At 37.4% G+C, this 26762-nt stretch overlaps 1 protein-coding gene across 1 annotated transcript in view; it reads left to right on the top strand.

Annotated features, from left to right (window-relative positions):
• Positions 1-261: 261 nt before the first annotated feature.
• The window catches only part of DNAH6 (dynein axonemal heavy chain 6), a 291735-nt gene continuing 265234 nt past the window's right edge, over positions 262-26762 (top strand). The window contains exons 1-4 of the mRNA XM_029232839.1: positions 262-358; positions 1597-1829; positions 19351-19524; positions 23687-23949. Of these exons, the coding sequence (XP_029088672.1) occupies positions 1605-1829; positions 19351-19524; positions 23687-23949 (662 nt within the window). The 5' untranslated portion in view covers positions 262-358; positions 1597-1604. The remainder of the gene's footprint in view (positions 359-1596; positions 1830-19350; positions 19525-23686; positions 23950-26762) is intronic.

The following is a 26762-nucleotide window of genomic DNA, read 5'->3' as shown; positions in this document are numbered from 1 at the left end:
AACATAAGCAACCAACTCCTTTGGCTGCCTGGCCTTCCAGCTCAGCCCGGGAATACTGCCCAGCACGGAGAAGCCGTCAGGTCTAGTGCGAGCTCTCCAGCAATCAGTGACGTAAGGAAATTTCCAGAGACAGTCATTGGCTCGACTGCCCGGCACAGTCCTGGACCCAGAGCTGCAGTTGGCTGAGGGGTTGCCGTGGCGACAGGTCGCGCACAGGCGCAGTGAGCCTCAGTGGAGGCCTGGTGGCTGCTAGGCAACGGGAAACATTCTCGGCTTAGAGACAACTTTCTACTCCTAGACCTGCTTTTTCTCTGTCTCAGGAGACCGTCTGAGGCGGCTGCTGGTCTAGTCTGACTTGGTGAGTCCTGAGGAATCGAGCTGTGGGGCTGAACTCCGAGGCGGGAGACTTATCATGCTTTTGGAGCACATAAGGAAAGGCTCAAAGAGGCAGAGAGGCAGAGAAGGCCAATGGAAAGGCATTTTAGTGATACCTACTACCTACCTAGCAATTTAGAGGGCTGGAAACCGAGGAACAGAGCTATCAAGAGACTTGTCCAAGGTCACACACGGAGTGGTCAGGTCTGGACCTCTGCTAGTCAGTATGGTAACCACTAGCCACAGGGGGCTAGTCTGAATTGAGATGTGCCCTAAGGGTGAAATACTTTGAAGACGTAGTAACAAAAAAGAAACTATCATATTAATAAGTTTTATATTGATTACATGTTGAAATGATAATATTTTGTACATGTTAAATAAAGAACATTATTAAATTAATTTCTTTTTTGTTTTTGAATGTGGTTACTTGAAAATTTTAAATTGCATAGGAGATTTGCATTATATTTTGGTTGGCCAGTGCTGATCTAGACTAAAACCTGGGGCTGCTGACACCTGGTTCAAGACCTCGTGTGTTGTAATACTGTTTTTAAGGAAAGTATTTCCACCCATCTGGTGGGACTGGAGTGTGAGGTGGTGAGGGTACAAGACCGCTACAAAAGGCTCATAGTTCTAGTGTTCTGGGACCTTGCTTATGAATCAGAATCTGCCTTTTCACAAGCTCTTCAAGTGATTCTCATCCACATAAAATCTCCAGAAGCGCTGTTTTATGCTTTAGCCTTCAACTCTTTTTTCCCTTTATTTGGTTTCTCTGTGAGTACCTAGGCTATATATCTCAGATTACCTGCATTAGAATTACCTGCATTTTGAACACTACCCCCACCCCCAGAAATATTTTGCATACTCAAGTGTGAGAAACGATCTCAGTATAATGGCATTTCTCTTCATCCTTCCAAATCTGGACCATTGTGGTCCCCAAATCAGAGGCAGCCAACAGCATCACCCAGGAAGTTATTAGAAATGCAAATTCCTGGGTCCCACCCCAGCTACGGGACTTCTAGAAGGCCAGGCATAGTTCCGAATTTTCATTCCTCTGGTTTAGGTCCTCAGTTTGGGAAGAATGGGGTAACTTTGATAGGTTTTCTTTGGGGATAAGCAAATTCAGCTCTCCGTGGTTCTTAAAACCCCTCCACTTAGTCCTACTTCCCCAATCCTTTTGCTCTACTTTTCATTTTTCTTTTCTTGACCCTAACCCCTCTGCAGGAGTGAAGATGGCTTTTCGTGCCTCAGACAATGAGTTGGACCTGGAAAGTATTGGAGAGCTGATGGAAAACCCTGCACTTACAAGACTGAACAGTATAAAAGCAAAGGGAAGACTGAGTTTTGTAACACCCACAGAAAATGAAGCTGATACACAGTTCCTGACATTTAAGCACACTACAAAAGCTCAGGAGAGGACAAGAAAACGACAGCAGCCTCTAAAACTAGAGCCTCTGGTAAGTTTGAAAACCAGCATTTTAGCCACTTTTGGCTACAGAGGATGTTGCTTTGGGGGATGGAAGTAATTTCTAGACTCTTAATTAACAAAGAAGGAAAGAAAACCTGAAAGTTAAGACTTGTTTATGAAATTGTAAACACACTTATTTATTCAAAATTTTTGAGCTCTAAATACTGTTTGAGGTGGTGGGATGCAGTGGTGAACAAAGTTTTCTAGCAGATAAATTCTCTCTAGCATTATGTACAATATGGATACTTAACTATGTAGGCTGTAAGGCTCTTTTAGGTGCTAGGGTACCATTTGATAGTAGGAACTTCAGTAAGAGTAATATATATAATTACATAATTTTATTATTTTTAAAGTAAAAATAAGTAAAGCCTAGCGTCATGAAAAATTTTGTACATGTCTGAAAATAGTTTTAAGAATCCATTTATGCCCTTGGATAATTATATATCCATGTAAAAGAGCAGTGAAAGTGCATTAAAAAGTAAAAAGTGAAAGTTCTCACTCGGACCTTCAGATGTTAACTCCTGTTGTTAGTGGTTGCCTTTAGGCTGTTTTATATGTTTATTCAAATATATGTGTATATATATATATATATATATATATGTATGTGTTTGTGTATAAACATATAGCTTTAAAGAAAGATTATACAGTACATACTGATCTTCAGAGTACTGATTTCACTAAAACATATGGAAGTCTTTCCAATTTGTGCATACAGAGGTATCTTCTTTTTTTTTTTTTTAATAGAAGATGTTGGGGATAGGAGTTTATTAATTAATTTATTTATTTTTGCTGTGTTGGGTCTTCATTTCTGTGCGAGGGCTTTCTCTAGTTGTGGCAAGTGGGGGCCACTCTTCATCGCGGTGCGCGGGCCTCTCACTGTCGCGGCCTCTCTTGTTGTGGAGCACAGGCTCCAGACGCGCAGGCTCAGTAGTTGTGGCTCACAGGCCCAGTTGCTCCACAGCATTTGGGATCTTCCCAGACCAGGGCTCGAACCCGTGTCCCCTGCATTGGCAGGCAGATTCTCAACCACTGCCCCACCAGGGAAGCCCCAGAGGTATCTTTTCTAACAGCTGCACTGTGTTTTGTTGCATGGATGTGCCATAATAGAGTACCCATTAACTGTTCTCCTAAAAGGAGTTCTGGTTATTTCCTTTTCATTTTGTTGTTGTTATTATTTTGCTATTGCAGATAATGCTGCATTGAATGACTGCCTTTGGACAGATAAAAATGGATTTTCAGAAGTGGCATTTTGTAGGTCATAGAATATGTACATTTTAATTTTGAAAACTATGGCCCAACTGTGCTGAAAGGTTTACCTTTGCACTTACAATGTATAAGAGGTCCTGCTTACCTACATCCTTGCCAAAACTGATGCTATCAGTTCTCTTATTTTTGCTAGACTGATAAGTTAGAATGGCATCACATTGTTGTGATTTGCATCTTATTAATGAAGTTAATTGTATTTTCATTCATTCATTGGCATGTATGTAACTTATTTCGTGGATTCTGTTCATAATCACTGTCTACTTTAAAATTAGATTGTTTGCTTTTTTCCTATCAGTTTCTGAGGTTTTTAAAAACATATATATATAATGTATATATGTGTAACTGAATCACTGTGCTGTATACCTGAAATTAACATGATATTGTAAATCAACTGTATTTGATTTAAAAAAAATAAATAATAAAAACATATATATTATGGACGTTAACCCTTATTCCATTGCTTCTCAAATTTAGGTACTGATTCATGCTGGAGGAAAACATTCTTGAAGGTCCATAGTGCTCATTTGTTATTTTTATTTTAATGTTACTTTATGTGAAAAACGGTTTACCTAGGGATTAATTCAAAATTTTAATAAACAAATTAACATCTTAAATGCAAAGAAAACTACACAGCCAATTGCAATTCTGATTAACAGAAAATGCAAAGTAACAGATGTTGTTGACACTGAACTTCCATTTGCAAGGTGAGTATGGCACTGCCTGCAGCTGCTCTCTTCTCCAGAGAGCAGTGTGCCTGCACTATGCATTGTGGGGAGTTTTGGGGCCTCTCTACTATTTTTTTCCCATGGAATTAGTATTAAACCTTTTACACTTGTTTCTTTCTGACGGGTTTACCTTTATGTGGCAAAAGTGTATAATTAACCCTCGATGATTAAAGTAGTTCCATTTGACATCAGTGTGATAAATTTATGTATATTGACTTCAACGCCTACTACATGCCAGGCTCTGAGTCATGCTCTGGGGATACAACAGTGAACAAGGGAGAACAGATTCCTGTTGACATTCTAGTAATCCTAAATAATTAAACTGAAGAACGTCATCTAATGATAGGTGCTGTTAAGAAAATAATATAGGGAATGTGGTCAAGACAAACAGCAGGCTACTTTAGATTGGGTGACTACAAAGGTCTCCCTGCGGAGATGTCATCTGAATGAGTCCCAGACTATAGCCTTTATCACCTGCCAGACTGTGAATGGACAAGCCTTCAGAGATTACAGTCCCCAGCCCTTGAGCTGCCTCAGCTGATGTCAAGTGGAGCAGAGGCAAGCTGTCCTCACTGAGCTCTACCTACATGGTAGATTTTTAAGCAAAATAAATGTTGTTGTTCTGTTTTAAGTCACCAAGTTTGGAGCATTTTGTTATGTACTAGGTGACTGGAACAATATAACAAACACATGAATATAGTAGTTCTGCAATATTAAAAATACTAAGGAATAAAGTGAAAATGACATAAATTTCTACCACATGGAGAGAGTAGCTTAGTATTCAAGAGACTAATTTCATGTGTATAGGTACATGTAGTTTGATTTGTTCTGACAGAGTTAGTAATACTATGTTTGTTCTTTTTATCATTGCCATCCTTCCCCTCTCCTCCCCTCCCCTTCTTTGTTCTTTTCCCCTCCTCCTATGCCCACCTCCCCACCTTCCTTCTCCTCTCTCTCTTCTTCTCTTCCCTCTTTCTTTCCCTCTCCCACTCTTCTTCTTTTACATTTTTCCTTACCTTCAATTCTCCAATCTCTGACCCCCATTTCTATAGTATCTATCATTAACAACAATCTGATGTACATCCTTTCTTGCTTTTCTCCATGCTCAATTTTATATAAATGGATAAATACACACACAAAAATACATATTTTTACATAATTTTTTATGAATACACAAGATAAAAAGATGTAAATTATAACATCAAAAACATAAAATGTGGGGGGGGGATAAAATGGAGAGCTTTAGAATGCATTCAAGTTTAAGTTATTATCAACTTAAATCATTACAAATATAAGATTTTTTAAAGTGAGTCTCATGGTAACTACAAAGCAAAAACCTATAGTAGATACACAGAAGATAAAGAGAAAAGAATCTAAGCTACTGAACTACTGAAGAATATTATCAAATCTAAAAGGAAGAGAGCAAGAGAAGAAAAAAGGAGCAAAAGAATCATAAAATAGCCAGAACATAATTTACAAAATGGCAATAAGTACATACATATCAATAATTATTTTAAATGTAAATAGACTAAATTCTCCAATCAAAAGACACAGACTAGCTGACTAGGTTTTTTAAAATAGACCCATCTATTTTAAATTTCTTATAGGCATCTACATGCTGCCTACAAGAGACTCACTAGAGATGTAAGGGTACACACAGATTGAAAGTGAAGGGATGAAAAAGGTATTCCATGCAAATAAAACCAAACGAAAGCTGGGGTAGCTATACTTATATCAGACAAAATAGACTTTAAGACAAAGACTGTAATAAGAGACAAGATCATTATATAATGATATAGGGGTCAATCCAACAAGAGGATATAATGTTTGTAAATATGCACCCAATATGGGGGCACCTAAATATATAAAGCAAATACAGATCTAAAGGGACCAAGAGACAGCAATACAATATTAGTAGGGGACTTTAACACCCTTCTTTCATCAATGGAAAAATCATCCTGACTAAAAGATCAATAAGGGAACATTGCCCTTAAATGACAAGTTTGAACTAATGGACTTAAGAGACGTATATAGAAATTCCATGCAAAAGCAACAGAATACACTTTCTTCTCAAGTGCACATGGAACATTCTCCAGGATGGATTATATGTTAGGCAACAGCACAAGTCTTAATAAATTTAAGAAGACTGAAATCATATCAAGCATCTTTTCTGACCACAGTAGTATGAGACTAGAAGTCAATTACAAGAAGAAAATTGGAAAATTCACAAATTTGGTCAAGGAAAATTGGGTCAAAGAAGAAACCAAAAGACAAATTAAAAAATACTTAAAGACAAATGAAAATGGAAATACAACATATCAACACTTATGGGATGCAGCAAAAGTGGTTCTAAGAGGGAATTTCATAGGGATAAATGCCTACATTAAGAAACAAGAAATACCTCAAATAAGCAATCTAACTTTACACCTCAAGGAACTAGAAATGGAAGAACAATCAAAGCCAAAAATGAATAGAAAAAAGGAAATAACAAAGATCAGAATGGAAATAAAGGAGATAGACACTGAAAGAACAATAGAAAAGATCAATGAAATTCAATGAAACTAAGAGCTGGTTCTTTGAAAGATAAACAAAATAGACAAAACTTTAGCTAGACTTACCAAGGAAAAAAAAGAAAGAGGACTCAAATAAAATCAGAAATGAAATTTTAGATGTTGCAACTGATACCACAAAATATGAAGTATCATAAGAGACTGCTATGAACAAATATGTGCCAATAAATTGGACAAACTAAAAGAAATGGATACATTCCTAGCAACGTACAACCAACCAAGATTGAATCATGAAGAAATAGAAAATTTGAACAAACTGATTACAGTAAGGAGATTGAATCAGTCATCAAAAACCTCCCAACCAACAAAAGTCCAGGACCAGATGGCTTCACTGGTGAATTTTACCAAACATTAAAGAATTAAAACCAATCCTTCTCAAACTCTTCGAAAAAACAAAAGAGGAGGGAACTCCTCCAAATTCATTTAATAAGGCCAGCATTATCCTGAAGCCAAAACTAGACAAGGATACCACAAGAAAAGAAAATTGCAGGCCAATATCCCTGACAAACATAGATGCAGAAATCCTCAACAAAATATTAACAAACAGAACTCAATAATACCTTAAAAGGAGCTTACACCATGATCAAGTGGGATTTGTTCCAGGGAAGCAAGGATGGTTCAATATCCACAAATCAATCAGCATGATACACCACTTCGACAAAACAAAGGATAAAAATCATATGATCCTCTTGATAGATGCAGAAAAAGCTTTTGATAAAATTCAACATCCATTTATGATAAAAATTCTCAACAAAGTGGATTAAGAGGGGACATACAACAACATAATAAAGGCCATATATGACAAACCCAAATATAACATAGTATTATGTTAGTATATCACTAACATAATACTCAACAGTGAAAAGCTGAAAGCTTTTCCTCTAAGATCAGGAATAAGACAAGAATGCCCACTCTCAACACTTTCATTCAACATAGTATTAAAAAAGCCTAGCCACAGCACTAGGATAAGACAAGAAAAAAGAGATAAAAGGCAAGAAAAAGAGATAAAAGGCATCCAAATTGGAAAGGAAGAAGTAAAACTGTTGCTCTTTGTGAATGACATGATGCTACTTATAGAGAACCCTAAAGAGATCACCAAAAAGCTATTAGAACTCATAAATAAATTCAGTAAATGTGCAGAAAACAAAGTCAAAATACAGAAATCTGTTACATTTCTATACACTAATAATGAACTATCAGAAAGAGAAATTAAGAAAACAATCCCATTTACAGTTGCATGAAAAAGCAGGAAATACCTAGGAATAAACATAACCAAGGAGGTGAAAATACCTGTATACTGAAAACTCTAAGATGTTGACAAAAGAAATCAAAGAAGACATAAACGGAAAGAAATTCTGTGCTCATGGATTGGAATAATTAATGTTGCTAAAATGCTGATACTACCCAAAACAATCTACAGATTCAATGAAATCTCTCTAAGAATTCCAATGATATTTTTCACAGGAGTGGAACAAACAATCCTAAAATTGTATGAAACCACAAAAGATCCCAAATAGCCAAAGCAATCTTGAGAAGGAACCATGAAAGATCTTGAATAGCCAAAGCAATTTTGAGAAAGAAGAACAAAGTGGGAGGTATCATGTGTCCTGATTTCAAACTATATTGCAAAGCTATAGTAATCAAAGCAGGATGGAGTTGGCATAAAACAGACACATAGATCAATGAAACAAAATAAAGATTCCAGAAATAAATCCATACATATATGGTCAATTAATTTATGACAAATGAGCCAGGAATATACAATGGAGAAAGGACAGTCTTTTCAATAAATGGTATTGGGAAAACTGAACAGTCACATGGAAAAACAAAACTGGACCACTAACTTACACCATACACAAAAGCTAACTGAAAATGAATTAAACATTGGAACAGAAGACCTGAAACTATAAAACTTCTAGAAGAAAACATAGGTTGTAAGCTTCTTGAGATCAGTCTTGGCAATGATTTTTTGGATTTGACATCAAAAGCAAAGGTAACAAAAATTAATATACAGAAATCTGTTGCATTTATATATACCAACAGTGAAAGACCAGAAAGAGAAATTAAGGAAACAATCCCATTTACCATCGCATCAAAAATAATAAAATACCTAGGAATAAACCTACCAAAGGAAGCAAAAGACCGGTACTCCAAAAACTATAAGATGCTGATGAAAGAAATCAAAGATGACATAAACAGATGGAAAGATATACCATGTTCTTGGGAAGAATCAATATTGTCAAAATGACTACACTACCCAATGCAATCTACAGATTTAATGCAATCCCTATCCAATCACCAATGGCATCTTTCACAGAACTAAACCCATACACCTATGGTCAATTAACCTACAACAAAGGAGGCAAGACTATACAATAGAGGAAAAAGAGTCTCTTCAATAAATGGTGCTGGGAATGTAAATTGGTACAACTCCTATGGAGAACAGCATGGAGGTTCCTTAAAAAACTAAAAATAAAGCTACCATATGATCCTGCAGCCCCACTCCTGGACATATATCTGGAGAAAACCATAATTTGAAAAAATACATGCATCCCAGTGTTCATTGCAGCACTATTTACAATAGCCAAGACATGGAATCTACCTAAATGTCCATCAACAGATGAATGGATAAAGAAGATGTGGTACATATATACAATGGTATATTACTCAGCCATAAAAAAGAATGAAATAATGCCATTTGCAGCAACATGGATGGACCTAGAGATTATCACACTAAGTGAAGTAAGCCAAAGATGAATATCATATAATATGCCTTATATGTGGACTCTCTCTCTCTCTCGCTCTCTCTCTCTCTCTCTCTCTCTCTCTCTCTATATATATATATATATATAGAGAGAGAGAGAGAGAGAGAGTGTATATATATATATACACACACACAAATGAACTTATTTCCAAAAGAGAAAGAGACTCACAGACATAAAACAAATTCATGGTTACCAAAGGGGAAAGGGGGGGGTGGTGGTCGGGGGAGGGCTAAATTGAGAGGTTGGTATTAACATGTACACACTACTATATATAAGGTAGATAACCAACAAGGGCCTACCGTATAGCACAGAGAACTATGCTCAATGTATAACTGAATCACTGTGATGTATGCCTGAATCTAACACAATATTGTAAATTAACTATACTTCAATAAAATATTTTAAAATTTATTAAAAACAACAAAAGCAAAGGTAACAAAAGCAAAATAAACAAGCGGGACTACATAAAACTAAAAGGCTTCTGCACAACAAAGTAAACCTTCAACAAAATGAAAAGGCAACCTCTGGAAGAAACTATTTGCAAATCATATATCGGATATGAGGTTATAATCCAAAATATATAAGGAACTCATACAACTCATAAAACAATCAAATTTTAAAGATGGGGCTTCCCTGGTGGCGCAGTGGTTGAGAATCTGCCTGCCAATGCAGGGGACACGGGTTCGAGCCCTGGTCTGGGAAGATCCCACATGCCGCGGAGCAACTGGGCCCATGAGCCACAACTACTGAGCCTGCGCATCTGGAGCCTGTGCTCCGCAACAAGAGAGGCCGCGACAGTGAGAGGCCCACGCACCGCGATGAAGAGTGGCCCCCGCTCGCCGCAACTAGAGAAAGCCCACACACAGAAACAAAGACCCAACACAGCCAAAAGTAAATAAATAAATAAAATTTTTTTTTAAAAAAAAAGGAAAGCAAGGATGTTTAAAAAAAAAAAAAAACTTAAAGATGGGCAGAGGACCTGAATAGACGTTTTTCCAAAGAAGACATACAGATGGCCAACAGATTCATGAAAATGTGCTCAACCTCACTGATCATCAGGGAAATGTGAATCATAACCACAATGAGGTATCGCCTCACACCTGTTAGAAAGGCTATTATCAAAAAGACAAGAAATAGGAAATGTTTGCAAGGATGTGGAGAAAAGGGAATCCTTGTGTACTGTTGATAGGAATGTATATAAATTGGTGCAGTCACTATGGAAAACAATATGAAGTTTCCTGAAAAAATTAAAAATGTGATCCAGCAGTCATACTTCTGGGCATTTATCTGAAAGAAATAAAAATACTAGCTCAAAAAGATACTTATAGATACGTATAATTGCACCCCATATTCATTACAGCATTATTTACAATACCCAAGACATGGAAGCAACCTATGTGTCCACCAGTGTAAAAGCAGATAAAGAAAATGTAGTATATATACACACAATAGAATATTATTCAGCCATAAAAAGAAGGAAATCTTGCCATTTGCAACAACGTGGATGGACCTTGAAGGCATTATGCTAGGTGAAATAAATCAGACAAAGAAAGACGAATACTGTATGATCTCACATGTGGAATCTAAAGAAAATGAAAACTGAACTCATAGAATCAGAGAACAGATAGGTGTTTGCCAGAGAATGGGTTGAGGGGGTGGGGTGGATGAAATGAGTGAAGGGGGTCAAAAAGTACAAACTTCCAGTTATAAAATAAATGAGGTCCTAGGGATATAATGTACAGCATGCTGACTATAGTTAATAATACTCTATTGTATATTTTAAAGTTGCTAAGAGAGAATATCTTAAAAATTCTTATTATAAGAAAAAAAGTGGGGCTTCCCTGGTGGCGCAGTGGTTGAGAGTCCGCCTGCCGATGCAGGGGACACGGGTTTGTGCCCCGGTCAGGGAAGATCCCACATGCCGCGGAGCGGCTGGGCCCATGAGCCATGGCCGCTGAGCCTGCGCGTCCAGAGCCTGTGCTCCGCAATGGGAGAGGCCACAACAGTGAGAGGCCTGCATACTGCAAAAAAAAAAAAAAAAAAGAAGAAAAAAAGTGTAACTATGTGTGATGATGGATGTTAACTAGATTTATTGTGGTGATCATTTTGCAACATACACATATGTTGTACACAAACTAATATAATGTTATATATCAATTATGTCTCAATAAAAAATAAAATAATATTCAAATAATAGTACTCTTCTAACACATTTGCTGTAAAGATTAATGGGTGTTAAAGTTTTGTCACATAGAAGAAGCTCAATAAATGGTAGTTAATATTGTTATTTAAAAAAAACTATAAACAAAATTTCGGGAATTTGAACCCAACTATATAATATATCATTGCCAGTGGGATTTATCTCAGGAATGTAGGGAATTAACCATTTAAAAAGCAATCACTGTAATTCACCATATTACCCCACTGAAAAAAAAACATATAATTATATCAATAGATGTAGATAAATCCTTTGACAAAATCCACCACCCATTCCTGATAAAACTCTCAGCAAATTAGGAGTAGAAGAGACCTTCCTCAAGTGAGTAAGGGTCATCCATGAACAACCTGTACCTAACCTCAGACTTAATGGTGAAAAATTATGAACAAATAAGGATGTCTGCTCCCAGCATTTCTGTTTAACAATGTATTAGAGGTGGTAGCCATTGCAGTAAGGTAAGGAAAAGAGATAAAAGGAACCCAGATTAGAAAGGAAGAAGTAAAAATTTTCCTTCACAAAGAACATGATCATCTATTTGGAAAATCCAGTGAAAGCTATGAAAAAGTTACTAGAACTGATAATGAGGTTAGCAAGGGTACAGAATGCAAGATAGTATAAAAAACTAGTTGCACGTCTATGTATGAGCATTTGAAATTGAAATTAAGTAAAAATACTAGTTACAATAGCAACAAAAGTATGACTTGAGGGTAAATCTAATGAGAATGTGCAAGGCCTGAAGAATGAATACTACAAAATATAACAGAAATTAAAGAAGCTCTAAATGAAGAATGATACTGTGTTTGTAGTTTAGAAGACTCAATATTTTCAAGATGTCAGTCCTCCTCAAATTGATCTATAAATTTAATGCAATTCCAATCAAAGTCCCAGCAGTATTTCTCCTTTTTGGTAGAAATTGACAAGCTGATTCTAAAATTCACAGAAAAATGCAAAGGACTTAGAACAACCAAAACAACTTTGAAAGAGAAGATCAAAGTTTAAAGTCTAATGCTCCTGATTTCAGTACTTACTATTAAACTACAATAATTAAGACATTGTAGTATTGGTGTCAAGATAGACAAATAGACTGATGGAACATAATAGAGAGTCCAGATATAAGCCTATACAAATATGGATTCCACTGGAAGAGTGCCCATGAAAAGTTGCTTGGTTTCCCCCAGACTTTGTCCCATACACCTTTTCCCTTTGTTAATTTTAATTGTTTTCCCCTTTTTCTTTAATAAATAATAGCCATGAGTACAGCTACTCATGTAGTTGTAGGCTTTTTGATGATAGCCATTCTTACTGGTGTGAGGTGATACCTTATTGTGGTTTTGATAAGCATTTCTCTAATAATTAGTGATGTTGAGCATCTTTTCATATGCCTGTTGGCCATCTGTATGTCTTCTTTGGAGAAGTGTCTATTTAGGTCTTCTGCCCATGTTTTGATTTGGTTGTTTGGTTTTTCAATATTAAGCTTTACGAGCTGTTTGTATATTTTGGATATTATTTGCAAATATTTTCTCCTATTCTATAGGTTGTTTTTTCATTTTGTTTGTGGTTTCCTTTGCTGTGCAAAAGCTTTTAAGTTTGATTAGGTCCAATTTGTTTATTTTTGCTTTTATTCATTTTGCCTTGTGAGAGTAATCTAAGAAAACATTGCTAAGATTTATGTCAGAGAATGTTTGGCCTATGTTCTCTCCTAGGTGTTTTATGGTATCATGTCTTATATGTAGGTCTTTAAACCATTTCGAGTTTATTTTTGTATATAGTGTGAGGGAGTGTTCTAATTTCATTGATTTACATGTAGCTGTCCAGCTTTCCCAACACTATTTGTTGAAGAGACTGTCTTTTCTTCATTGTATATTCTTGCCTCCTTTGTCATAGATTAATTGACCATAGGTTCATTTGGTAGGTTTATTTCTTTTCCATTGATCTATATGTCTGTTTTTGTGCCAGTGCCACACTGTTTTTTATACTGTAGCTTTGTAATATTGTCTGAAGTCTGGAAGGGTGTTGTCTCCAGATTTGTTCTTTCTCCTCAGGATTGCTTTGGCAATTCTCAGTCTTTTGTGTTTCCATATAAATTTTATGATTATTTGTTCTAGTTCTGTGAAAAATGTCATGGGTATTTTGATAGGGATCACATTAAATCTGTAGATTGTTTTGGGTAGTATGGCCATTTTAACAATATTAATTCTTCCAATCCAAGAGCATGGGATATCTTTCCATTTCCTTTATGAATGTTTTATAGTTTTTAGTATATAGGTCTTTCACCTCCTTAGTTAAGTTTATTCCTAGGGATTTTATTTTTTTGATGCAGTTTTAAACAGGATTGTTTTCTTACTTTCTCTTCTGATATTTCATTATTAGTGTAAAGAAATGCAACAGATTTCTGTATGTTAATCTTGTATCCTTCTACCTTGCTGAATTTATTTGTTAGCACTAATAGTTTTTGTATGGAGATTTTAGGGTTCTCTCTATTGCGTATCATGTCATCTGCAAAGAGTGACAGTTTTACCTCTTTCCTTCCAATTTGGATACCTTTTATTTCTTTTTCTTGTCTGATTGCTGTGGCTAGGACTTCCAATACTGTGACAGAAGTGGTGAGAATGGGCATCCTCGTCTTGTTCCTGAATTTAGCAGAAAGCCTTTCAGCTTTTCACGGTTGAGTATTAAGTTATCTGTGGGTTTGTGGTAAATGGCTTCCCTTGTAACTGCCTTTAGAATCCTATCTTTATCTTTAATTCTCACCATTTTAATTATGATATGTCTTGGTGGGGATCTGTTTGGGTTTATCTTGTATAGGACCCTCTGTTCTTTCTGTACCTGGATATCTGTTTCCTTCTTTAGGTTTGGGAAGTTTTCAGTCATAAATTCTGCAAATACATTTTTGATCTTCTTTTCTCTCTCTTCTCCTTCTGGAACCCCTATTATGCTTAGGTTGGCATCCTTCATATCACTCTCTATATCTCACATGTTGCTTTCTTTTTTTTTTCATTTTTATTTCTGTCTGCTGTTCTGATTGGGTGATTTCCATTATTCTATCTTCCAGGTCACTTATTCATTCTTCTTTGTTATTTAGTGTGCTATTTATTGCTTCTAGATTGGTTTTTATTTCACCAATTGAGTTGTCTAATTTTGATTGGTTTGTCTTTACAGTTTCCAGTTCCTTGTTACAGTGATCTGCATTTCTATCAATCATCTTTCTTAATTCTTTTAGCATTTTTATTATCTCCTTTTTGAACTTGTGGTCTAACAGTCTGGTGAGGTCTGTTTCATTATTTGTTCTTTCAGGAGATTTCTCTTGTTCTTCTAATTGGGAGTAGTTCCTCTGCCTTTTCATTTTACTTAAACTTTCTCTGTCTCTATGAATTCAGGAGAAGCAGTTATCTACTGTGGTGTATGAAGGGATATTTTTAAGTGGGAGTGACCCTGTGTAGACTGTGTGAGTCCAGTATTTTTGGTGCAGTGGCTGAGTTTGGTATGAATGACAGCCACATCTTCCCTCATAGTGTGCTGGCCATTATCCCTTGATAGCAGGTGTGATTGATGTTGTGGTCTCCAGAGCCTGTGCTGGATGTCAGATGAGACCTCCTCTTTGCTCCATGGCTGTCACAGCCCTGTTGGGGCAGGGTCTGCTCCCCAGTTGTTGGAGTAGAAGCCCTGAGGGTTGGGTTTGATCAGGATCCATTGCCCTTGAGTGTGTGAAATAAAATTCATATTTTATGGCAAGACAAGAAAAATTTAAACATAAAAATTCTTCTCTGCACTTTGGCCTGCTCTCTTCCCCCACGATGCTTGTGTTTCTGCATTATGCATCAACAAAACCTTCCCCATCAGCAGGAATACCTGCTCAGCCTTAAAGAGCAACATTCTCCCAGCATCAATAAGACAACTCCTTAAAAGATAACATTCCTTCTTGATCTTGTACAGGGTCACATGACCCACCACAATGATGCTTAGAACTGGATCATTTAAACTGCCAATAAAATGTCATTTGATGTGTAGCCTTCTTTCTCAAAAAAATTTATATAACTGTGCCTTGACTTCTAACAGGTGGAACAGTTCTCAGAGCTTTCTGGGGTGCTCTTTCCTGACTGTAATCCTCAAATTTGGCTTGAATAAAATTTTCCATTTCTTTCTTAGATCGACTGATTAATTTTTCATCGACAAGTGCATGCCCTGCCCCACAGGAGGTGATTGCTAAAGCAAGTGAGGTCCATGTGGTCACAGTAACCCTATGGACTGCCTGTGCAGGTGGCCATGGTTCCATCCAGAAGCAGCCCATGGTCACATCTCTTTCTCCGTGTGTTTGTCCCAGACCTACTGCTAGGCTGTGCTGTGGAGTGGGCTGGGGCTGGGGCCGGGGTGCTGTGGCTGCAGGAATCTAGGTGGTCATGCTGCCACCTGAAACCTGGGCTGCCTCTGTGGCCAACCTCTCCTAGGACCTGTCAGCTGCAGATCCAGCTCCAAGCTGCAGTGTAGAGTGGGCGGGGCCGGAGCGCTCCTACCAGACACAAAAAAACAGCTGTGTACTCCTGCCCAGGGCCCGTCCACCAGAGACTCAGCGCCCAGCTACTGTGAGTTTCTGTGGCACCACTTAGTATGCATGCTGACAATGGGCTCCAAGGTTCGGTCCGATCCACACCCCAGGCCCTCCAGCCTGTCTCCCTGCAAGTAGATTGAGTCCTCTCCCAGGGCCTGTTGGTCCAAGATTTGGCACTTTGCCTCTGTGAGTATTTGTGGCCCCATCTGGTGTGCACCTTGAACTGGGAAGTGAGGTGTGGCAGCAGCCGCCAGCACTGGTCTCTCTCTGCCCTGATTATTAGCAAGCCAGCATGCCCACCCTCCTCGGGAGTAGAATTTAGGCTTTTCCAGCCCCTATATCTGTCCCAGCAGACCTCCCGGCAAGTAAGGGGCTTCTCCAGGGCAAGGGTGTGCCCTTGTGGACCTTCTCTCCTTTACGGATCCCTCCCAGGGGCGCCAGTTCCGTCTCGACACCTTTTCCCCCTTCCTACCCAGTTGCGTGGAGAAGTTTGTTGAAGCTTTGGTTGTATAGGAGTTCTTCTGCCAGTTTCCCGTTGGTTTTCTGTGAGACTTGTTCCACATGTAGATGTATTTTTGATGTGTTTGTGGGGGGAGGTAAGCTCCATGTCCTCCTACTCCGCCATCTTGATCCCCCTCCAACAATTTTGTTTTTAAAAGCCCAAAAGTGGAAACGACCACCATGTCCATCAAGTGGTGAATGAATAAATTGTGGTGTTTCTACACTATAGGATACTACTCAGCCTTAAAAATAAGTGAATTATGGATACATGAAACAACATAGAGGAATCTCAGCATAATTATGCTGAAAGATGGTGGGCAAAAAAAATACATACTATTTTATTACATTTATATAAAGGGCTGGAAAATGCAAACTAATGTATGGTGATAGAAAATAGATCAGTATTTGCCTAGGGAGGAGTATTGGAAAGGAACCTGAAAAGGCTCATGGTTGGGTTCTGTTCATTATCTTGACTGTTTCATATATATATATATATATCAGCACATCAAATTGTACACTTTAAATACATACAGCTTAATGTATGTCTATTATATCTCAAGAGAGCTGTTAAAATAATTTAAACTGTTAAAAAATATTCACATTTCCCTGATTGTCTTATAATAATTTTGTTTGCAGCATCCTTGTTAAAATTTAGATCAAAATAAGATCCATGCACTAGCTGGTTGATGTTTCTCTTAAGTCTCTAGGTCTGTAAGTTCCCCATCAACTCTTTTATTTTTTCTTAGGAAAAAATTTTAATGAGCAAAATTTGGTTATTTTTCTATATAGTTCCACAGTCTAATTTTGTTGACTGTATCCCCACTGTGGTAGCTAACCTATATTTCTCTGGTTCTTGTATTTCCTATATGTTGGTAGTTAGGTCTAGAGTCTTAAGTTTGATTTTCTGGGGGCATGAGTACTTCCGTAGCAGGTGTAGTGTTCTTTCATTAAATTGGCATATAGAAGCTGGTTGTCTTTTTTTCCCCAGTTTTATTGAGATATAATTGACATAAAGCACTGTATAAGTTTAACATGTACAACATAGTGATGTGACTTACATGCATCATGAAATGTTTATCATGATAAGTTTAGTGAACAACCATCATTTTGTATAGATACAAAATAAAAGTAATAGAAAAAATTTTCCTTGTAATGAGAACTCTTAGGATTTACTCTTTTAACAACTTTCATATGTAATATACAGCAATGTTAATTATATTTATCATCTTGTACCTTACACCCCTAGTACTTATTTATCTTATAATTGGAAGTTTGTCTTACTGAAGGTTACAATCTATTTACAGTTATTATAAAATATTAGCTGTATTCTCTGCTTTGCAAAATACATTCTTATAGCCTATCTTACACCCAATAGTTTATACCTCCCACTCCCCGACCCCTATAATATTGCTCCTACCCCCCACTGGTAACCACTAGTTTGTTCTCTATATCTGAGTCTGCTTCTTTTTTATTATATTCACTAGCTTGTTGTATTTTTTGGATTCCACATATAAGTGATATCATGCAATATTTGTCTTTCTCTGTCTTAACTTAGCATAGAGATAGACTTTCTTAACAGTGTTGTAAAATTCACCTCTTATATTTTCATCTAGTACTTTTTTTTCTTGATCTTTTTTTATTGAAGTATAGTTGATTTACAATATTTTATTAGTTTCAGGTGTACAGCATAGTGAGTCAATATTTTTATAGATTATACTCCATTTAAAGTTATTATAAAATATTGGCTATATTCCTTGTGCTGAACAATATATCCTTGTAGCTTATTTATTTTATACATAGTAGTTTGTATTTCTTCATCCCTTACCCCTATCTTGCCCCTCCTCCCTTCCCTCTCACCACCGGTAACCACTCTATATCTGTGAGTCTACTTCTTTTGTTATATTCACTAGTGTGTTTTATTTTTTAATTCTACATATAAGTGGTAACATATGTCTCACTTATTTCACTTAACATAATACCCTCCAGGTTCATCCATGTTGCTGCAAATGGCAAAATTCTGTTCTTTTTAATGGCTGAATAATAGTCCACTGTATATATATAAGACATCTTCTTTATCCATTCATCTATTGATGGGCTCTTAGGTTGCTTCCATATCTTGGCAATTGTAAATAATGCTGCAGTGAACATGGAGTGCATATATCTTTTTGAATTAGTGTATTTGTTTTCTTCAGATAAATACCCAGGAGTGTAATTGCTGGGTCATATGGTAGTTCTTTTTTTAAAATTTTTTGAGGAAACTCCATACTGTTTTCTATAGTGGCTGTACCAATTTACATTCCCACTAACAATGTGCAAAAGTTCCCTTTTCTCCACATCCTCGCCTACATTTGTTATTTGTGTTATTTTTGATGATAGCCATTCTGACAGGTGTGAGGTGATATCTCATTGTGGTTTTGACTTGCACTTTCCTGATGATTAGAGATGCATTTCCTCTTTGGAAGTATGCCTATTCAGATTCTCTGCCCATTTTAAAAGTCAGGTTGTTTGGCTTTGTGATGATCTTCAATTAGTTATGGCTATGGGAAGTGATTAGTGACCTTTGGGTAGAGTGGGAGTGCTGTATGATCCCACGGTAACTATTGTAGTGAATGGTGGGGGTTTGTATTGGACAATTAGTGAGTATGTGATTTCATGCCTCTGTGTACTTTCTGTCATAATGTCACCCTTAGAAGTATTCATTGGTATTTAAAGGGCAGAATTAATGGAAACCAAGTAGAAAAGTCTTAGTCAAGCAACAGGCCATGGATAATGATGATAGCTGCTAATAATGATTGTGGCTTAGATAGGAAATTAGTCCAGGAAGGTGATCAATTTCCAACAGAGATAGAGTCCAAAGGTAGTGAAGAACAAGTTCACATTAATATTTAAAAGATTAACATGTCTTTTTATTTCCCAAAGCCAGTGCTAAAAGCCTACCAAGATCATAAGAAATCAGAATACATATATGAGCAGAACCGATACCAGTTAATCACTTCTGGAGTCCTAAAGCCTCCAGGAAGCACTGAAGAAAGAAGTTCTACCAAATCTCTTGTTCAGTTCAAGCGTGAAGGTTCTGTGAGAAAGAAAAAACAGGTAAGTACTTAATTGATCTTTTTAATGTTAGTTTCATATAGCATTGCTAACATGCTTTTAACTCATGAGGATAGTGGCAAAATCTTTTCCCCTTAGGTTATGTAATGGATTGGGGGAATACAGTATTTCCCAGTTCTTCCTATTTAAGGAAAATTTGGACAGTAGAGTAAAATCATAAAGGAAAACTTTTAGCATTCATATAGTGTCTTCTGATCTTCTCTAGAAGACATGTTAAAAGAAGACATGATAGTATTTTGAATGTTATTGTAACTTTTATGAAATTTTCATCATTATCCCCCCAAATCTTTGAAGACCTTGGTGAAGGGCAATAAAATGGAAACTGAACCAACTAGAGAGACAACTTTTGTAATTGGTGAGAGTTGTAGAGTGGGGAAGTTGCCTTGCAATGAATAAGTGAATAGTAGTTCTGGGGCAAAATCACTAGAGCCTGGCTTTATGTAAACACCTGTAGATAATTAAACAAAAGAACAGAAGTGGAAGAAAATGTGGAGGACACACCCACAATAAAAATACCAATAGAGCCAAGAATTCCCTGAGCTTTTTATTGAGAGGATCTTTCAGTGCTAGTTGTCTGTCTTTCAGGCTTTGGGCTGCAGTGCTAGAAATTGAGAGTTGAGGACAAGCTCTGTCCTCGAGGATTTCAGAATCTGGAAGTGGGAAATGAACAAGTAAACACTTAAGCACAGTGAGGTGTGATAAGAGCTCTCACTGATCATTTAAAGTACAAAATAATGGAGAACTGAGCAGAAGGGATGCTTACACCTGGTGGCCAGGGGGATCGTCAGTGGAAGAACAGCTACCCTAGGGAACTGCACTAAGCTCAGAGGAATAAGTGGAAAGTTAACAAGGCAAATAAGGTGGGAGAGCTATGGCCTTGGGAGCCATGGGTTTGGGTGAGATTATCCTGAGAGAATATCATATGATAAATTGTATGAAATTGTATAGCTTCAGTTAATTTGGTTTCTGTGAAGTAGAAAGAGAGAACGAGATATTTTAAGTGGGGCCAAGAAAGATCTGATTGTACATTAATTAGCTCATTTTGTATAAAGTGGGTTTTAAGAGCGTGAATTTTAAAAAGAGATTATGCAAACTATTATATATAGGAAGGATTAATAAAACAAGGTCCTACTGTATAGCACAGGGAACTATATTAAATATCCTGTGATAAACCATAATGGAAAAGGATATGAAAAAGAATATATATGTGTAAAACTGAATCACTTTGCTGTACAGCAGAAGTTATCACAACATTGTAAATCAACTATACTTCAATAAAATTTTTTAAAAATAAAAAATAAAAGTGAGAGAGATTGTGTGCACATCTGGGATGAAGGACGTAGCTGAAAAGGAATAAGTTATAGGTTATGTTTGGCTGTAACTGTAACTAAGTGAAGGATTCAGTAAAGAGTTAGAGGTTGAATGGAAATGTGGAAGAAAGGGGATATTCTATTTAAAAGGAGAAGGGTATTTATTCTGAGAAGAGGTTCATTTTTCTGGGTATTGATTTCTCAGAATGAGTTCAGAATGGAAATGTATCTAGTAAGATTTACTGGGAGATGAAGGAAGGAAGGAAGGAAGGAAGGAAGGATGGATGGAAGGAAGGAAGGAAGGAAGGGAGGGAGAGAGGGAGGGAGGGAAGGAGGGAGGGAGGAAGGAAAGAAGGATGGAAAGTTGAAGGCTTTGCTTCCGGTAATTAAGAAAGATTGACTTATCGATTGGACTGGGAATCCACCATAGAGGAATATGATAGATGTCCTACAATTTATGAACAAATGCTTCCTCTATTTCCCTCCCCCAACTACTGCAAAATCCAAACATATGTGACTGTTTAAATTGAATCACATCTTCCCACTGAGTTACATAATTAGAAATGAAATGAAAATGTTTAGGCCTATTGTTGAAGAAACCTTTCACTTAGAATGCAGTACAACTTTTTAAGAGATATAATAAATAAAACAAATGCATTTCCTGTTAAAATGTTAATACTCTTGTCTCATAAAAGAGTTAACTACAGCTCTTGTTGAAACATTGGGACAAAGCAATATATATTTTCTCTGGTTCTGGTATCTGGTTTGGCCTCTTCTTTTATATAAGAAAACAGTACCTTTGTTGCTATCCCTGGCCGATAAATGAAAGGAGCATATTTTATCTTTGATTTTAAAGATGTATGTCCTTTAGCTCTGAAATTCCCAGGATTCTCTTCTGAAACTCCTATTCAATGAGGTATTTAATCAGAGATAGAGAATAATGATCCCTATGAATACAAATCTTATGGGGACGTTGTTCCACAGAGCTTATGGTAATAACTCTTTTATAGAAATGGCAACCTCTATTAACTCTGCTAATAGGCAATAAAGATATCATTTATATATGTACCTCAATTATTCACCAAAGCAGGTCTGCAATGCAGATTCTTTTTTCTTAAAGCCAGTCCTGTCAGAGAGACAAAGGGATGACTGTTGGAGTTGATGTCACATTTCCTCAAACACGGTTATCAACCTCCTCGGCAGGAGGAGAAGACGTGTTTGATGCTTTCCCAAGTTTGTTGGGGAGGAGCAAAGGAGTGTGAGTGGCACTGAGAGCAGACAGTGGGACCCAGGGATTGGAGCAAACTTCAAGTGTGTGAACATGGTGGGGACTTAGCCTTGGGGCTCCACACGTGGTCTGGAACCAGCAGCATCTGCATCTCCTGGAAGCAAGTGAGAAATGCAGACTCTCAGGCTCCACCTTGGATTGGCTGGCAGACTCTGCATTTCAACAGGTTACCCAGGTAATTCATATGCACACTGAAATGTGAGAGGCACTGTCTCCAGAACAAACAATTAATTGTGAGTTAATAACATATATGCTTATGCTTAGGACCCACAGGGCAGGAAGCATAAGCATATACGTTACTAACTCACAATTGCCTGTTCTGGAGACAGTGCCTTTCACATTTCAGTGTGCATGTGAGGACACATGTACCCCAGTGTTCATTGCAGCACTATTTACAATAGCCAGGACATGGAAACAACCTAAATGTCCAATGATAGATGAATGGATAAAGAAGATGTGGTACATATATGCAATGGAATATTACTCAGCCACAAAAAGGAACGAAATTAGGTCATTTGTAGAGATGTGGATGGACCTAGAGTCTATCATATAGAGTGAAGTAAGCCAGAAAGAGAAAAACAAATATTGTATATTAAAGCATATATGTGGAATCTAGAAAAATGGTACAGATAAACCTATTTGTAGGGCAGGCATACAGACGTAGATGTAGAGAACAGACATGTGGACACGGGGAGGAAGGCGAGGGTGGGATGAATTGGGAGATGAGATTTGACATAAATACACTACCATGTGTAAAATAGATAGCTAGTGGAACCTGCTGTATAGTACAAGGAGCTCAACTCGGTGCTCCGTGATGACCTCGATGGGCGGGGTGGGGGGAGGTGGGAGGGAGGTCCAAGAAGGAGGGAATATAGGTATACATATAGTTGATTCACGTCACTGTACAGCAGAAACTAACACAGCATGTAAAGCAATTTTACTCCAATAAAAAAATAAATAAAATAAGAGGAGGAAGTTCGAAAAAAAATAACACATATGCTTCTCCAAGGCTATTACATAATACTGATCCCCAATACTCAATGTAACAACCCGTCACATTCATTAAAAATAGTTTATTATGAGTTATGACGACAGCTGTCCAAGATGTCACTCACCGAAAAGCATCAAGGTTGTCAGAACGAAGTGGGGCTGGGGGGGGGGGGGTAGGGTGTTGAGGGAAAGGCCACAGTCAGGGGAGATACAGAGCAACTGAGCAAGGGGAGTGGTGGGCTCTCCTAAACACCAGGGAGCTGGTAACATTTTGATGTAATAAACATTTAAGTGAAGGGAGAAGAGAAGGCAATGGGAAGTGTTGCTGGGGGTGCTTGTGAGAAGGAGACGGACATCTGGGCAAGGAGTACTGAGAGGGAATCTATCACTGCTGATCAATAGTTTGAAAGTTTTCAGTTCAAAAATGCTTTCCTTTAAGCCCTAGACATCTTAGGCAGTGTGGTAATTAGTCCTGGAGGTTAATATTTTGTCACATATATAGTTTTTTTTCCCCCCCAAAAAACAACTAATTTTTTGAAAAACTGGCTTTGTTTAGATCCAATGGCCCTCTGCTGAGGCGTTCTCCCCCTCTCCTGCTAAACTGTCACGTACCAGCACTGGAAGAAGAGGCCTCTACGAGATTAGTTCCTCAACTTACCCTAAGTACTATTTCCACGACCGGGAAGAAGTCATTAAAGCCAACATTCAAGATCCCTTGCAAATCATCAAAATAGTACGTGAAAATGAGCACATTGGATTTCTTTATATGATCTCTGCAGTGCCAAGATCTTCCACTGAGTACGATAGATATAATCTGAAGTGAGTTCTCTTTTATGAAGCAATTTATTTAGCAGTAAAAATTACAAATAAGATTGCAAATGTTATCCATAATCAATTGCGTGTTAATGATTTATCTGATAAAATATAAGTTGGTTTATCATCCAATGACAAATGAATATTAATCACAACAATTTTATTTTTCCCATTTATCTTTACTTATAGACATTTTATAGACACTGCTGTGTTTCTATGTTTATATTATACTGATATAATTCCATTTATTTTTAATCGGTATTACAAACATATTTTTGATATTTTTTGATTACTGAGAAAAGAAGATGGCAATGTATAAAAAATAGATGATGCTTGATTTTTTTCACATGTCATTTCAGCTTTCCTTAATAGAGTAGAAATAAGGGTTTTTTGTAAGTAAAACGAGCTTGATAATTTAGGGGATTTATATAGATTAATAATACACACACACTCACATATACTCTCTATTGTTGCTAAACACACATTTGTTGTTGAAATAATTTGAAGAGTCACCCAAATGCGTCTGTGAATTGCTTTAAAATTCAGCACAACAGGTAACAGGACTTAAAGATGATGCTGACCTTCCTCTGTGGTTGTTTAGTTGGGTTGAATGCTATAGTTGTTGAGATGGTCTTTGCTTGAAGGTGGCTGTAGTTGAGCATTGCCACCAAATTCTTCGAGCTGCCTTCCCCAGTCTCTGCTGCATAGGAAGATAAAAGTTCTTTCTAGGAATTCTCTTCTCCCTTACTCAGCACTGTAGTTTTGATTGAGTCAGATAACACTGAAAACAACTCTCCTGCTGGGGAGAAGAAAAACATTTTAATCAAATTTTTAAATGATAGATTTATGGTAAACCTGAAAGAGCTTAACAGGAGTGAGAAACAATTTGTAGAAGGAAGAGAGATGCTTATGAAAATCATTCAGCAGAATGTATTGAGCACACAATCTATAGCATGACCATTTCTAGGTGCTAGAGCTGTGTTAGTGAACCATCCAGATCAAAATTGCCGCCCTCATGGAGCTTACATTTTAGCAGAGGGAGACAATAATTAATACGATACAGGAGTAAATTATATAGAATGCTAGAATATGCAAGTGTTATACAAAAAAACAGTGTAAAGCAAAGGGGATTGGGAGTTCTTGGAAAGAGGTTGTTAATAAATTGGGGTGGTCAGCGTGGGCCTCATTGAGAAGCTGGCATTTGGACAAAGACTTGAAGGAGAAGGAGTGAATTATGTGCTATGGGAAGAGGGGAGAAGAGCTTTCCAGACAGCAGCAAAGTGAATACAAATATCCCAAGGCAGGAGCACACCTGGCATGTTGAAGAACCGAACAGCAGGCTGGTGTGACTACAGTAGAATGAATGAGATGACAGACCGTTGATGGCCCTGCCAGCTATTGTAAAAACATTAAGTTTTACTCTGAGAAAAATGGAGAACCAAGGAAGAGTTTCAAGTAGAGAAGTGCAGTGATCTGAATTACATTGTGCAAAGGACCTCTCTGGTTGCTGTGTAGAGGATGGACTTTTGAGGAGCAAGTATTGAAAGAGGAAGACCAATTAGAAGGCTGTAATTATTCACGTAAGAGATAGACCAGGTGGTAGTGGTGGAGGTGGGGAGAAGTGGGTCAAATTCTGGAAATAATTTGAAGGTTAAGCCAACAGGATTTTTTTTAAAAAACTCAACTTTATTGAGATATAATTGACATAATACTATGACCCATTTTAAGTGTAGTTTGATAAGCTTTGCCAAATGTATACGTTCATGTAACCACTACCTCAATCAAGAACATTTCTGTCACCTGAAAAATTTCTCATACATACCCTCCACCATGACCACCCCTCCCTGACACCTCAAGCAGCCACTAGTGTAATTTCTATCACAATATATTAGTTATGCTTTTATAAAAAGAATTTCACACAGAGGGAATCACAGCTGGTTTTTTGTGTCCAATTTCTCTAGCATAATATTTTTGAGATCCATGTTGTTGCATGAATAAATTTCCTTTCCTTGCCGAGTAGTATTCCATTTTATGAATATACCATAATTTGTTTAGTCATTCAACTGTTGAGGGCTGGGTTTTTTACTTTTTGTTTTGTTTTGTTTTTATTGGAATATAGTTGCTTTACAATGTTGTGCTAGCTCCTGCTGCACAGTGAAGTGAACCAGCCATATGTATACACATATCCCCTCCCTTTGGGATTTCCCTCCCATCGAGGTCACCACAGAGCACTGAGTAGACTTCCCCGTGCTATACAGCAGTTCCTCCCTAGTTATCTATTTCATACCCAGCGGCATATATATGTTAATCCCAATCTCCCAATTCATCCCAGTCCCCCATTCCTGCCCCTGTTGTCCACACATTTGTTCTCTACATCTATGTCTCTATTTCTGCTTTGCAAATAGGTTCATCAGTACCGTTTTTCTAGATTCCACATATATGTGTTAATATATTATACTTGTTTTTCTCTTTCTGGCTTACTTCACTCTCTATGACTGTCTCTAGGTCCATCCATTCCTCTACAAATGACACAATTTGTACAAATATACCACATCTTTATCCATTAATCTGTTGATGGACATTTAGCTTGCCTCCATGTCCTGGCTATTGTAAATAGTGCTGTAATGAACATTGGGGGCATGTGTCTTTTTGCATAATGGTTTCTCTGGGTATATGCCCAGTAGTGGGATTGCTGGGTCATATGGTAGTTCTATTTTTACTTTTTGAAGGAACCTCCATACTGTTCTCCATAGTGGCTGTATCCATTTACATTCCCACCAACAGTGCAAGAGGGTCCCTCTTCTTCACACCCTCTCCAG

The sequence above is a fragment of the Monodon monoceros genome, unplaced genomic scaffold (assembly GCF_005190385.1).
Source record: "Monodon monoceros isolate NGI ecotype Baffin Bay Population unplaced genomic scaffold, NGI_Narwhal_1 Super_Scaffold_19, whole genome shotgun sequence".
NCBI classification, from domain to species: Eukaryota; Metazoa; Chordata; class Mammalia; order Artiodactyla; family Monodontidae; genus Monodon; species Monodon monoceros.
This window is presented reverse-complemented; position numbering and strand designations above follow the sequence as displayed.